At 44.3% G+C, this 15,269-nt stretch overlaps 4 protein-coding genes across 4 annotated transcripts; 1 reads left to right on the top strand and 3 right to left on the bottom strand.

Moving 5' to 3' along the window:
- Nucleotides 1–2,638, bottom strand: H6S33_005600 (uncharacterized protein; the record flags this gene model as incomplete). Its single annotated transcript, XM_044836964.1, has 7 exons — nt 1–200; nt 268–706; nt 765–1,589; nt 1,785–1,892; nt 1,950–2,054; nt 2,144–2,457; nt 2,539–2,638. The coding sequence occupies 7 exons, from the start codon at nt 2,636–2,638 to the stop codon at nt 1–3; spliced, it is 2,091 nt and encodes a 696-aa protein (XP_044698909.1).
- Nucleotides 2,639–7,704: 5,066 nt separating this feature from the next.
- Nucleotides 7,705–9,121, bottom strand: H6S33_005599 (uncharacterized protein; the record flags this gene model as incomplete). Its single annotated transcript, XM_044836963.1, has 5 exons — nt 7,705–7,964; nt 8,082–8,464; nt 8,530–8,692; nt 8,753–8,778; nt 8,859–9,121. 5 exons carry the CDS (start codon nt 9,119–9,121, stop codon nt 7,705–7,707), a joined length of 1,095 nt encoding a protein of 364 aa, XP_044698908.1.
- A 2,199-nt stretch (nt 9,122–11,320) lies between these two features.
- H6S33_005598 (uncharacterized protein) lies at nt 11,321–12,569 on the bottom strand (the record flags this gene model as incomplete). The annotated part of the gene is made up of 6 exons (XM_044836962.1): nt 11,321–11,333; nt 11,392–11,442; nt 11,505–11,523; nt 12,192–12,237; nt 12,396–12,490; nt 12,551–12,569. 6 exons carry the CDS (start codon nt 12,567–12,569, stop codon nt 11,321–11,323), a joined length of 243 nt encoding a protein of 80 aa, XP_044698907.1.
- A 2,291-nt stretch (nt 12,570–14,860) lies between these two features.
- H6S33_005597 (uncharacterized protein) lies at nt 14,861–15,010 on the top strand (the record flags this gene model as incomplete). The annotated part of the gene is made up of 1 exon (XM_044836961.1): nt 14,861–15,010. The coding sequence occupies one exon, from the start codon at nt 14,861–14,863 to the stop codon at nt 15,008–15,010; it is 150 nt and encodes a 49-aa protein (XP_044698906.1).
- Between the last annotated feature and the right edge of the window lie 259 nt (nt 15,011–15,269).

The following is a 15,269-nucleotide window of genomic DNA, read 5'->3' as shown; positions in this document are numbered from 1 at the left end:
CTATCTGAATTTGGCGACACATCTACCCATGACCTCTCCTTGGCACACAAGCTCGGCATTGAATTCAGACCCGTCAAGAGTGAGATATATATCGAAGTAAACCCTGTAGAATGTTCCCTGGGGCGTATCCATGCGCTCAAAATCTTTCTCGAGGTTCTTCCGCGAGAGATCAGAGGTGAGGGTAACGACTTCCTTAATACCTATTTGAGCAAAGGTATATCAGTAATTGCTACCAAGCATCACAAGAATCATTTCAAGGGGACTAACGTGGATCTTTGGTGTATTCTGGGCAAACATCGTCGTCACAGGCGTACAAAATATCCTCGTACATAAGTGTTGCACCAGGAGCAACCTGTCTGAAGAACGAGACCTTGACGGGCTCGCCAATCTTGACACGCTGTCCTTTGGTCACAAAGATCTGGCGGGTGTATTTGCAGCGATCCTTTCCATCAAGACTGGGAACACGGTATTGCTCGGGGTGGTGGCCTTCCTTGAAAGGCTGTAGAGTAGCCATAAGGTAATGTCTACGGGCCACACGAGATGTTACGACCTTCTCGGTGATACCAGCAGTAACGGCACCCTTGACAATGGCAGCTACAGAGTCCATAGGACGAACAACCTTTGACTGGAACTGTGGAGGCACGTGAAGCTTGATCTGCTGGAACAGATATTCTGATGCACCGAAACCACCGACAACCAAAACATTCTGTGATATAATATCAGTAATCCGTAATATAACGAGTAATCAGTGGGGACAAGCCTACCTGAAGCTGTCTGTTTTGCGCTTGGATGGCAATGATTTGATTTCTAACCAACTCCAAAATTCTGTTGACGACAGGCTCGAAGCACTGTAGAATTTCTTCATTGGTGAAAGTCATGTAACCCTCCTCAATCCCAGCTTCTGGGAACTCAGCCTCGATACCCACATCCACTGCCCATTTCTGTCCATTATTCCTGAAATCCGCCTTGATACGATTCTCAAAGTCCATGATACACTTTGCATAAACCTTCCCGGCAGACTTGGATCCATCTGGAAGCTTCATCTTCCGAATCTTGGCACGAAGAATATTTGAGAAATTTCTGTTGAGTGCTGTTGAGCCACAAGAATCACCAGATCCAGCAGTACATTCAGCCACTGTGAATGGGACTTCCTCCTCGACCTCGTATGCAATCAAATCGACGGTTCCACCACCACAATCGACAATCAAAACTGCGTCATGAACTTTAAGATTTAATAGACCGGTCTTTGAGCAAAACATAGCGGCAGCCTCAGGCTCAGTAATCAATGTCAACCTATTGTCGTTTTCATCTCTAAGGAATCCGGCCTGGATGGCAGCGGCCCTAGTTGCAGCCTTTCCAGCATCGTTCCAAATAGCAGGCACAGTAAGGAAGTAACGGATATTGCGTTCCTCACGGTTGAAAACCTCTCCTAGTGTCTTTTGCAGCTGAGCACGCATAGCTTGACGCAACTTGAAGAGGTAATCTGCCGCTACATCGATCTCGGACTTTCCAGGGGGAAGTGGGGGAAGGTTGATGGGATCGATATATGTGTTTCCGGAAAGCATGAGTTGAAGTTTAAACCATTCAACCTATAGAATATGTCAGTATCCTATAAGCAAATACAACCTAAAATAATGTTCTAAATTTCTCCATATACGTAAAAAGCTTAACAATTTAAAGTTCTTCATGTATATCAAGATATAAAAAATAGATAACGCTTGATAAAGCAGAATGGGTTTTTTATAGATCAAGATCATAGAGTGGTTGCTATGGATGATATATACCTTTTGCACACCAGGTTTAGGGTATCCAGTTGGAGCCAAGGCATCGGCGATATCAGGACCCCAGCCAACCACCTTTTGGTATTGGTCGTAGTAAAGAACCGTTGGGATCTAAGATGACGGAATTTAGTACTCATTTACCAAGCTTTTTAGAGGCTTAAAACCAACCTTGTTCTTAGTTTGGTTACCTGCACCTGGCCACTCTGTAATAATGTCCTCCTTGGCCTCTTGGTCTGTTGCGAAAGCGAAAGCAACACCACTAAAGGTTGTTCCCTATCACCAAAATCTACTCGTTAGCTTGATTTTCTCCCCAGTTCCGCTGAGCCGAAACGATATAATCAGATATTAAGATCATCACTGACAAAATCAATCCCGACAATCAACTGCGCCTTGCTCCTGTTTGTGCCTTCAACCTCCGCAGCTCCTGGCCTATGGTTGGGGTGGCCCATTGTGTTGCCATGGCTATCTCTGTGGTTCATGTGCGGCTGTCCTGCATACTGTGGGGGGTGGCCATATTGTGCAACGGCTCCTGGAGGAGGATGCATCATCCCTGGTGGGGGCAGACTGGGAGGAATGCTTCCGATCTGGCCAGGGCCGTATGGACCTTGAGGTGGCATCGGGCTTGTAGGTCTATTTGCGCCTCCGGGACCGGGATGTGGTACTCCTGGAGAAGGACCTTGGTATGGAGGCGGATATGAGGACGGTCGAACTACCTGGCCAACCTGGCCAACGGTTGGAGGCGGTACGGAAGACTGACCTTGGTTCGGTGGAGGCGATGGATTATTATTATTAGCGCTGCTAGCCTTCCGACCGGGAAAGCCGAAACGATTAAGACGGCTACTGAGTGGAGTAGACATCGTGTAAGTGCGGTAGGGAGACGATAGTGTTTATAGGGTAAGAAAGAGGCAGTGGTGTAGAGAAAGATAAGTTGACAGGAGATGAGGGGTGGATGGTAATGGGAGTCGTCGAGTGTGGAGGGAGGGTTGACAATGGTGAGGCTGAAAGTGAAAGTTTAGAGATCGGGTCTCAAGTGCAGACTTCCTTCCACCAACAACACAACAACTCCAAAAACGATGTACCAAACGAAGGATACGAGGAGAGGATTCAACACAGAGAAGATCCGCAAACACAAGAAACCAGCGGTTTCTGGTTAATCGGAGGTTAAGAGAGTAGCAGCCAGAAATGGCACTGGCAGTGTTAATAGTAACCTCTACCTCAAGATAGGAGCGAAGGTGATGACGGATCAGTGAGATATGATAATTTCAGAATAGGAGGAGATTGAAAGAAGGAGGGAGAGAGTGAGAGAGAGAGATGTTAGCTTTTTTTTTTCTTTTGGCTCTCTTTTTTGCTAGAGTTCAGCCGTGCGGCTGGACGACCAACTCGGCGAAAAGAGGGGGTGGTGGAGGGGAGGTGTGGCAGAGGCGGAGCAGTAGCTTCCACTGAACAGACGCACAAGCACAAAGCCGGATGAGACAACCACTAGGTACTTGTTCTCGTTTCACAGACGATAGTTGGGAGGTTACACACAGGAGAGAGACGTAAGTAGAGCACCCAACTGATAAGTCCATGTACTCACTCACTCACCCTGTCCAGGAGAAACCAGAAGGCAAGATATCTCTCTTCATGAGGAAATAAACTCTAGAGCAGGAGAATCTCGAGCAGATTGGTACTGCTGACTGAGAAACCCCTCCGAAACGTATCTGCAGTATCTATCTCACTTGTGCATGCCGTAATCTACTCGCAGGAGGTAAAAAGTACCCGAAAATGCACGTCCTAATCTGCAATTTCCATTGGAGTAGAAGTCAAAAATACACCAAAAACTTGCAGCTGCATATTCGGGTACTTCATGCTTGTCGCGAGTACTTCCTATGGAAAGGGCGGGGGAAGTACGAGAGCAGTGAGCTTTCTGGCCTGCAGCTTGTCGGTTACTCTACCTTTGGCTGCTGCCTGCTGGCAACCCAGGAACTTCCCCCAAACAGTAAGCAGTTACCAGTCGAATCAGCATGCATACCAGGTCTCAGGAATTTGTGGTGGCTGTGCGGTGCAGTCCTGCAGCGTGGAGGTGGAGGTGGGGGGAACTACCCCTTTCTGGTCATTTGGTTGCTAAGTAGGGCTGATCGAGTGGTGAGGGTGCATCGTGAGTTTGTGCTTCTACGACTTTTTCATAAAGCAGCTTTCGGACTCAGTTCCCGTAAAAAAGGATAAACTCCATACGACAGACACTCTATTCAACCAGTACAGCAGTGCTCATGATGGCAATCCACCAGAATTCCCTTCCCCCCAATTTTTACTCCAACCCTATTTACTTAGCGAGGAAAAGGGAGAGGGGCACATTCTTCTTTCCCCCGGTGAGCCTTGAGGTGCCGCCTAGCAGCGTCTTTAAAAAGAAACTAACTGATCTAAACGGGCACCGAGCGACCCGCGTGGTCTCGCCAAGCCTCAGCCGCAAAGAGCCCCATTCCCTAATATCTATCTAATCTTCCTTTTCTAATCGTAGCCCTCCTACTTTCCCTAATCGCGGTGAGATCATCGTATGGACTTACCGAAAGAATTAGTGTTGGGCTATGTTACGAGCTGGGTTAACTGTTTTCATCTTCGTGGCACCCTAAATAGGTGGATCATCTCAGAACTAAAATGCAAATTCCCAAAAAGGCTTTCTGGAACAAATAAGCCCTCTTCTGCTGTTCATATCATAACGGTTCCGGACAACCAGAGTTATGAACAAGCACAATACCCTAACGAACAGCAGCAGCTTCCCATGAACATCATGATAATTGTAGAGAGTGCACATCGAATGATAATTAAAGAAACTCAAAAGATGCGTCACAGCTAAAAAGTGTCAGCAGGTAGGAATTCCTTCTCAGTCCTAGGTACTTTTTTTAACTGCCAAAGGGCTTCTGCATTCGGAAACTTCCGGTGACTATCGGTCCTGATCATTATCACTCACTCGCATTCTGCCACTGCCAGTAGGGTATGAGGTGAGCCCCTATCAAGAATCAAGCGTCGACCCTTCGATTGTCTCATTGATTCTTAGAGTACCTTCTTGCCGTTGGTATCCTTTATCATGCTATTATGTCATCTAATACGGAGTTTGTGCGACCTTGCTGTGACCATGTACGACCGCACTGATTTCTGCGTGTCCATTTCTCCGAGTCTACTCTCTCCCCATGGTCACCTCAAGCCTTGAACGTCATAAATCAGAGGACAGGAACGGTTTAAAAAGGCCCACGCGTATCTAGTGACGGGTAAAAAACCGAACAAGCATTCCCCAGTATTCATATCTTAGCCCCTACTAAAGAAGGAACTTAGATCGGTTAAGAGGGAGGTTCGCGCTGCATTCTAGATTATTTTCTGACCGACCACGTCCTACCGCATTTTGGTTAGATCATTGCATGTATGTACCTACTGGCAGTAGTATCAGTGACAAATGATTGGTGGTACAGTACCTACATAAGAGGCAATGTCTTCCTCGCTTTAAATTTCTGTGGCGCAGTTCAAGCAGTTCATATTAAAGCAACTTAAATAAAAGAGTGAAAATAGGCCCGAGATATAAAAGGTCTCGGTTTGGATCGAATGACATGTTTCGCCTTCTGAAACCTTTTACATTTTCTCTAACCCTGAAACATTGGCCGGCCATTTTAAAAATTTCAATAGATTTTAACTATTTGCAGCTAACTATACTTCCGAGGAGAAAATAAACTGCTCTGATATGATCGTGCTCACGCAAGCATAGTTTTTCTAAGGATATAGTTTATCATCGATTAATCTAATCCATCGAATTAATGAAACTATCTGCTGATTGTGGCTAATCCCTAAAGATAGGTCTAGAATGGCTACGGGAAGTTAAGCTTTACTACCATGGTAAGCTAGAAAAATATTCGTACGGTGTATGTTGAAGTTGATATAAAAATAGCGTTTTTGTTTTCACGGCCACGTCCTTCTGATAATTCACAGTATTGAGCCTCCCACCTGCCATTCCATCTGCAAGTCTTACGTGACGAGAATTGATCTGGAGAAACAGATGGGCTCGAAAGAAGATAATACAGCTTGGCTACATACATGTAGGTACGTGATGTATCAATGGTGTAATGACGTAAGTTGAGTAGTCGCCCTTAAGCTTCTTGAACGCTGCTTCCCCATATGTGGCACCACGTGCAATATATGGTTCTTAAGTTCCTGGATTCACAAGCCACCGCAATCGTTGTGCAACATTCGATTATCAGCATTCTTCATACATGCAATTGTGTGTCATGAGGGCGCTTATAATTTTGACACCCCCCCCCCCCCCACAGATTACGAGTCTAAATTAGATACACCACACGTATGTAGTAAAAAAAAATCGATTACTCTGCAGAAAACGCATTGATGCTTCATGTCCTTGCCGAACAACTGAGTAAGCGTCTCGATAACGGCAGGTTCGTATGTACAAAAAACTTAAGCGCCCTATCAGTTGATTTGTCTATTTGAGCCTTGAGACATGAGCTCCATTTTGTACTCGAAGTGCTTATGTTTGTTGCTAGCTAGGATCGAGCGCCGGTGCAAACAACTCTAATGAAATTTCAACTACAGATAACACCGCCACCCCCTGAAGAGATGAGAATATTGATTGGTGGTCTAGAGATTAATCGAGGTGCTTACAATTGAACTAGTGCTCCGAATGTCGGAGACAGAGGAGTCCCCTTGTAGAGTTGGATCAAGTTAATGCCTATACATCGGTCTAGTTCAATAATTATTCAGCGACCAAGTACTGACCTACAACTATATGAGTCATGTAATCTCATATTGGTGTGGAGCCTTGAGTATCTAATGCGTAGCTTTCAGAATAATAGGTAAAATAGCATATGGAATTGTCGGCATTACTTGTAATACGGCATTACTTCATGGAGAATGATTCGGTACTTCATAGAGCCTGATCCGGCACTAATGATGGAGAATGATTCGGTTAAAGGGTAGAGTAATATTACCCTACTGGTAGGAACATCTGACCAAATTTCTGGCATTACAGTGACAGGAACATGGATAAAATGACTACCGCAGTCTTTGGCAATGCCGTACCACTGCGGTAACTATTCTCACAATGCCGTACTGATGCGGTATCAGTTTTACCCCCATTTCTGATACTGTAACTAGTAGACAGACCGTGTTCAGATTAGTACTCGTAGTTAGCTCATATAGTTAGCTCGTATCATACTCTACCTGGAATTAGCGAGTGCACTAACCTAGTTCGGACATTGCAACCAAGAAGAGCGAGTGATACCTTGTGATATAAATCCCCCGGAGAGAGGTCTGTTTTACAATTATTTAAGAATCATTTATTCGTATTCTGTACATGTTTTACTTACTAGAAATCTGGAACAGCTTTTTTTTTTAGAACTGGTAGTTTTATTCTATCAGTAATTTCTAACTACATACTTAAGTTGATAAACGTACCCCAAATACCCAGCCGTATATATATACTCATAGAAAAGACATCCCCTAACACAAATATGCTAAACAAAAGAAAATATTCAAAGAAAGAAGTTATGGACGCGTACGTAGCCATGTAAAGAAACAGTATGAGAAACCCTAAACCTAGTAACGCCACAACCATGAAACCCAAACAACAATAAAAAGAAAACTAGGCCCTAGAACCAGCTAGAATATAGTATATCGCCTACGCCTGATCTTCGGCCTCCAAGAAATGTCGCCCCATTAATCCTCATCGCAACCCAATGCAGGAAAACCAGCTCCGAGGACCAGCCTAGAAAATAAGGAATATAATGCGCCCCATTATAATGCAGAATCAAGTCAACTCCCAAAAATGAAAGTGCAAAAGAAAGAGTTAAGAAAATAGGAATTATGTGAGAAACCCGCTTTTGTTCCGTTCCTTCTTATGTCGGGTTTTTTGCTCTTTTTTTCTTCCTTCCCCCTTCATCTGAGGCGTTTAAAACACTCTCAGTGTAATCCAACCAAATGCTAAGAAACCAAAGGCGATATTCATAAATGTGAATTTGCCTAGCAGTGATGGCGAAGCATCACTGCAAACATAACCTTGTGTTCTCCAATATGCGCATCCTAGATTCGAACCGGCAGTCCCAGGAACAACGTTAGTTGCCGCGCTATCCCCAACACCACCACTACCACCACCAATCGTCGCAGTCGGGTATGAGTAAATCATTGAGGTTTGGAGGCCACCCCCTACCACTACCGTAGACAAACGCGTATTAAGAGAGGAAGGATACAACGTAGTATAAGATTGAGGAGGAGAGTATGCAGTAGTAGCAGCGCTAGAACCATATGAAAATGAAATTACGGTCTCACCTTGTCCGCTTCCGGTATCCGTGCCTGTACCAGAGCTTGAAGAGCCACTGCCAGTACCACTGCCTGTACCGCTCCCAGTGCCGCTCCCTGTACCGCTTCCTGTACCACTACCAGAGCCTGCAGCAGTCCCAGTCCCGCCCGATCCGCAGCTACCAGAGGGCGGCGCCCGATCACTCTCACTTCCTCCATACTCAACAGTATCTCCCGGGTTTGGGAAGACAACGTCTGTGCCTGCAGCTGTAGTGCAGCCGTTGCCAATATTGGCAAGGAAGATGGTCGGGCCACTAAGTGCTCTCGATTTTAACTTGCTTGAGCCACCGGTAATCGTGACAACTGCACAATTCATATACATTTCGCGATTTCCAACCTTATTAAACCATGTCCTGTTATTGGCGCTATATTAGACTCGTTTTCGCCCGAAGAAGCCTGGCCCGCGCGGAACAATTACCATGCAAAAAGCACTTTTTCACCGGCAGGTGCACTGCTGGGAATTGGGAACTTAAATGTTTGATCTCCGCCGGGAGTGGCGTGGGGACAGTTTCCTATCCAGGATTTGATGACAATCCATGTTGTTCCCTTGTCGTACGAAAGAGCGGCTTGGCAAGATCCACCTATCAAAACAACGTTAATCAATAGTTTCTAAACTAATTTTAAGAACAGATATTTATTACCTCCATGAACAGCTGAACCAGCAATTCTAAATTATATGAGAGTAGAAATTAGCATCTATAGTATTCAAATCAAGTATATATTCAATTATACGAAAAATTGGCTTACGTTAAGGTCTGCGTACTTCCTGCAGCCCAGGTTTTAACAGATCCTCCCTGAGGGGTATCCAAGTCATCCAAATGTCCTCTACAAGGATAATTGGAACCAGAGGGTGAAATTGGAGCTGTATAATCGAAATCGCCTTTCGATTCTAGATAAAACGGGTTGTCTTTGTAGTTGATTGGGGGAGGGTCGGACATGACCATATGTGCTGATGAAGGTGCAATAAGGGATAGTAGTACAAAAGATAATAGGATAGCTGCCAGCAGCATTTTGGGGGTTGCCATTACTGAAGAGTTTGATGAGGTAAACATGAAGAGCTTGCAGTTCCTTCCGGAGGATAAAAATATGATATACGATAGAACTCGATGGTGTGCCGAGGTAGCTAAGAGATCTGAAGAATGAGAAGTTGAATTGCGTCGATGCCTGTGAACTTAAAGAAATGTTAGAGTATCTAAAGAAAAAAAGGTCAGTTCAAATTCTCCTGTAATTGAGTCTTGTTGACGTGTGTTGTGCGGGAGGATCCGATGTGTTCAATGGGATCCGGGTTCAAAATCTAGTTTCAATTGAAGCAGAAGAGATATTGGTGAATTCTGAATACGTGGAACTCGGCAAATGTGATTTGATAGATGATCAAGGGGATATAAGCATTGGAATATAGAGAAGATGAGAGGAAGAATGAACAATTGGAAACAGAGTGCAGGCTTCTTTTAGTCAAACAAGATAGGAGTGGAGCATTCGGGGAGAGCCCACGATATTTTTATAATGTCTTCACCAGTAAGATCGTCATTAGTTGGATTACATATACAGGATCACGCATCAGAGTCTTTGCTTTTCCTATTCTCGTTATTCCCGTTTCGTATGTTGAGGCCGCCCATTAGTCGATCGCCCCCATAAACATATGATGAACCAATGCGAAAAACGGGGTACCGGGAAGAGGGGAAGGAATGAAGCTTTCTAACGGTCATTGATCAATCGGATAGTGACCAAGCGAATGAGGCAGCCGTTAGTAGCGAATGAATAGACCGAAGAGCGGGCCAGAAACTGACAGCGGAGTTCTGCAGACCAACAGAATTCGGGCTAAGGGGAAAGTTAAGACATAACGAGAGAAAAAAAACCTGAAGATTGAAGATCATTTGCACTGAATCAATGATGCGCTGGTTTCTCTCTGCACTGAAATTGCCTGCGCCTTCATGTTTGCTAACGATGCAGGTTGGAAACCTCCTTGACCTAAGCATGAGATAGTTCACGGAAGCAGTTGAAGGCAACAAATTCTGTTCACAAGGAACAACGTGTCCGGGGCGTGGGAGGCTTGCAGTTGCAGACCCTGCATAAATGTTTTGGGTTTTACTCCCGGAATTGTGGTACCGCTTCAACTCTACCCCTGTCATAGCTGTGAAAGGAATCAGCCTCAAGCATAGGGATGAGGCCATAGGAATGACCAGGCGGAGCCTCCGTGAGTTTCATCTATGGCAAGCTTTATTTTTTCCCGTCGCTCAGGTACCGATGACTACTCATACGGTTAGTCCCAAGACTAGAAACAGGTAAGTCGAACGTTGGGTACGTGGGAGTAAAAGCCCCACACGTTGACCGCGGGGTTTGTCTTGGGTGGATAAGATAGGCCGATATGTCGGTCAACGTGTCAACCACAGAATCGCCGCCCAGGATGTCGCCGTTTTCTTGAGCGCCTGATTTTCCAATCAACGGCAAGTATCAAGGTTTTCGCAAAAGCGAGCACCTAGGTACAGATTGTAAAATAGGATTGTTCTCAAATATACCTTCTCCCCAAGTTTTGAATACTGCCAGGCCAGAAACCGACGAAACCCGCTTCTTCCGTCATCCCGCACTTTGATTTTCTTAAAAATTTTGGCTCGAAACTGAAGCATTGTGTGCATAGATAAAAGCCCTTCCTTTGCTCGAAAATCATCATTATGCAGAACTCGAGGGAGCACTTTCCCATTTGGATTGAATGAGGTCAACTGTCCACGTCAAGCCTTCACGCGCGGATCGCAAAGTGGTTGAGCATGTCGTGTCTCCGTACCCCTGATCTACCACCGAGTGTTTGGGGTGAAAATTTTCCTCTGACACAATGTAGGCACCATAAGTGCCGAGGATCAAAGTCTTTGGTTGGAAGTTATCAGATTCCGAGACCTCGCTTCAGTCCTGCAGATGTTCTGGATTGGGAGAAGAGCAGAATAAGCTATAGAAGCAAGAGCAGATGCGACTGTTCCTGCATCAGACGGGGCCGAACCTGAGCGAATGAGTTAGACATCGTGATGAGCTACACTGCAGCCAAGTCAAGGCATTTTGTTGTATGGGCGAGCTTTACTTCATAATTAACTGTCAGTCGCATGAAGTTTCTCGTGTATAAGGGGAGTACCTGATTTGTTGTCGACGAAGAACCTTTGCTTAAACACTGTAGCTAACAGGTTCATGTTGGAGTAGTAACAGAGAAGCCTTAGCACATGTTGCTATAAGAAGAACCTGTGAGCTCATGACTTAGCATCATGTAGCGTGCGAGTGAATGATAGTAGAGCCCAACACTAAAAGCAAGTGGACAGCGGTGTCTAAACGGAGGTTGTATCGACCAATCCTGTAGTGTTATTAATGCGGATGCTAGTGATGATGGTCGTATATGTCTGTCTGTATAAGTACCTAGGTGACAACTGTAAGGCTAGTGTGACTTTGATTCATTAACTGCTCTGGCGTACACCTCTTTATCCGTGATGGCTTATCGAAAGTTTGGAGGAGGTTTCGTATGTAAATATTTGACAACACAATTCGGTATCTATCACGAAGATTTTTAGCATTAGTTAGTGTTGAATAAATGCATGGTATGGCTAGTATGATAGAATTGAGGCGAGATCTGGTCATCTTGGCATTTCTTACTATGAATGATGAGGCTTTTGTTGTTAACTCATGAATTATGAGGCTTGACTTTGTAGGTGAATTGCGCTTTGTATCAACTCGATTGTGTTTCTTTTCACATTCCCAATAGCCATCTGGACCCGGCCTTCCGACTGGAGAAGAATCCTCGTTTCTTGGATGTTTGGTAGAACAAAGTTTCTCGTGAAGTAAAAGAGCTTGAATGATAAAAAAGTGCCAACCAGCCCAATTTTATGTTCAGAAAAAAAGGAAATAAAAAAAAGGAGAGAAAGAGTATGGAACAAAGGTCATCTGAAGGACCAGGGAGCGAACTCAGGGCAATTATACTGATTCGAATCCACTTAGTCGTTTTATCCAACCACCCTACACCTAAACCCGATACCTTTCTTCCTTATCATCACAAAGACAAAACTTGATTCGATGGAACTCGAGTAGAAGGTTCTCCATGAAACTGACAGCCAGTCTTCTCATCTGCATGCACAAGGTGCTCTAGAGATGCTAGCTGATAGTGATGATATTATTAAACATATCGAAACACCTTCAAGAATCCGGAAATTGCTAACCATCCAATATATCAGAAACTGTCCAACCCCAGATATTTCTCGGCCTCCATCGTGTTTGAACTAGGAGTTCCATTTGATAAAGTACTCTAAGGCATACCTGCATGCGCATGTGCAGAAATGGTATGTACTGCTCTGAAAGTATCTTGGTCAAAGAAATGTACGGGTCTGCGATCCTCCATTCGGGTCTACAGTCTAACAGATCGATATCAGTCTTCAGCTTAGACTACTTGGCCATGGAGACTCAATCAATACCCATGATACGAATGCTCATCGTAGGGTTGACTTATGTTCGTCGATAGATCGTATTCTTTGCTTTTGAAGGGGAAGCCAAGACTCGCCTGTTGTAAGACGTGTCTTACCTCTTATATGTCCATTTTCAGGCTGTAGTCTTGATATCTTGTTGGGCACAGTTAAGTGGGTTCAACAACACCTATTGGAATCACATCGCGCACATGTGGTATCACCTGGTCTTCTTCCCCTGACTGCATTTCTGACAGGAAAGCCCCAGAAAGTCTTTTTATTGTTCCGTCAGTTCGATTTTGTATCGCCCCAGAATCACCCGAGAATCCACGTGCCAAACCGTTAGGAAATCTGGGGAATATGTTTCGGTATCCCTGCCCCGAGGATTGCCACGTTTTAACGAAATGATTGAGAGTTATAATTGATAACGGAGGGACCGTAGGCTGCGCCTTTGAAGGAGAACCATTCGTCCTATTGTGCGGTGCATGATTTATCCAGTCTGAAAATGCAAGGTTATGACCCATGACTGCACACTCTACCCCGTAGGTGTTTGAGAGGTGTCCAAATTTGTGACCTAGCAAGGATGTTTATTCCTGCTATGTTTCGTATGTCCATAGGCCCAATCTCGAAATATCAAAGTCCAAGAAATTGGACTTAGTTCATACTATATGAGTAGAGGATTCAAGGCAAGATAGAAGAATATGTTGGCCCAAATATAAGGAATTGACGGAAGAAATCCCAGGTTTTGATTAGAACACCTGTTCTTGCAGATCAATTGAATAAAGCATCGGGTTTTCGACAATAAATGACGAAATGTAATTGACTAGCCAGACATCAATCCTGGGATCGATCGCCATTTCTGGATACGGGAAATCATGGCCAACAGCAGTTCGATATCTGCGGTATAGTGCTCCAGCCGTGGGGATTTTTGGTGGTCTTCTCTCCGCATTAAGTTTATCGACCAAATCCAAATTATCAGGTTTTAAGACGACAATTTACTCCAGTACGCATATACATTATCATCGAATGATAAAGTTCGAATCATTTATACAGCTTTCTCTGGGCATCTTATCAACCAATTTAGTCCGAATTTTGAAAGTGCATACGTACCTGACAGTTATAAATGTTTCCAATTAGAAAAAGTGCAATTCCTATATTGGCGCTTCTGATTTCTCTTTGAACGACAACCTTTAAATATATCAATCAAATCCGAAAAGAATTGTAAAATTATCATCGACAGACTTTGACTTGAAATGTATTTGTAAGGAAAGTAATTGGGATTATAAGAGCAAATAACTTGATGGGCCTCAAAGTTCAATTTTGAAGGAAGGAAGGAAGAAGAAAGGAAGAGGAGTGAAGCAACGGATGCCCCGCCAAGCTTACGCGTCGCATGGGCGCACAGACCCGTTATCCCTGCCTGTCCCGCCGATTGTCCCGACTACAGTAGTGGCCAGGCCTCCACGTGGAGTGGAGTGGTGAAAGTCAAGCCCATCCAAAACGGTCCATGGTACTATTGGTATCAAAATCATTGAATTGGTTACATGTAGTGGTTATCGGCCGCCGCACACTGTCTTTGGATATGGCTCTTTACGTACATACGTTAGGGCAACATGTAGCTTATACACTTAACCACGGGAGTACATGACGCAAATCAATGGTTGGTATTGCACAAAATGGTAATATTTATAAGTGAATGTACATATGTGTATCTAATGTGCATCCTACCCGTTATAATAACAAAGACTACACATTTAGAGATCGCAGAAGTATTCCTCGGATTCTTTAGTATGTGCTCTTGACCTAGTGAGCATACATCGTTGTTTTCTAGGCACGGCACACCAGCATCACATAGACCTCGCATAGGTGGAGTCTTTGAGTAAACAGCTTGATTTGATCGCGCCCCTTGTTTTTATTTTTATGGGCAAAATTAACGAACCTCGAGCTCATTAGACGTCGCCAGCAGGGATCAGCACAATTGGCCATTAATCAGTTTATCCGAGGCAGTGACCCAGATTTCAATCTTACACAAAATCCATCTATAGATCTACAAGATAACTTATTGGCAGGCGGCCGACAGAGATATAGGAATATGTGCATCGACCAAACCCGATAGTATTACAGGATTAGATCAATTGAAGGGCCAAACTAGATTGAATGAACCAGATCACACGGAAGATCGGTCGATATGACAATATCAGTCCAGATGACTTTGGTTTTATTGAAGGGTTCTCTAGGATAACCTTTCGCGATCACACCCGGGATCCTTACTTGATAAAAATCCAATTACCCAAGGCGAACAAGCTTTATTTCTTATAATTTATCATGCCTATACAAGAAGCAGCACCGTTACCTATGGCCGGTAGACCAGCAATAATCGACACTGCAAAAAGTACGAGTGTCGACTCTGAGAATGGGGAGATAGTATCACCCCCCAAATACTCAGTACACAGAAGTTGCCGCTGCAGATTTTAAGAGGTTTGACAAGACCTACAGACAAAAACCGGTTCAGGTTTGTAACCAAATTCTTCACCAGATATGCCGAAAATTTATTCTAATTAAAGGTTTTACCCCCCTCCAGTTAATTACCGTTGGCGGCTCAATTGGCACTGGACTTTTCGTCGGAATTAGGTCGTAAGTATCTTTTATTCCTACACAATCATCTGTAAGAGATTCATATGCATAGCAGTATCTTATTATATTAAACAAAACTCTAGGGAAGACTGGCCCTTTA

The sequence above is a fragment of the Morchella sextelata genome, assembly GCF_020137385.1.
Source record: "Morchella sextelata strain SCLS chromosome Unknown scls_2, whole genome shotgun sequence".
In the NCBI taxonomy this organism is placed as follows: domain Eukaryota; kingdom Fungi; phylum Ascomycota; class Pezizomycetes; order Pezizales; family Morchellaceae; genus Morchella; species Morchella sextelata.
The sequence above is the reverse complement of the archived record's forward strand: the minus strand, read 5'-3'. Positions and strand labels throughout refer to the sequence as shown.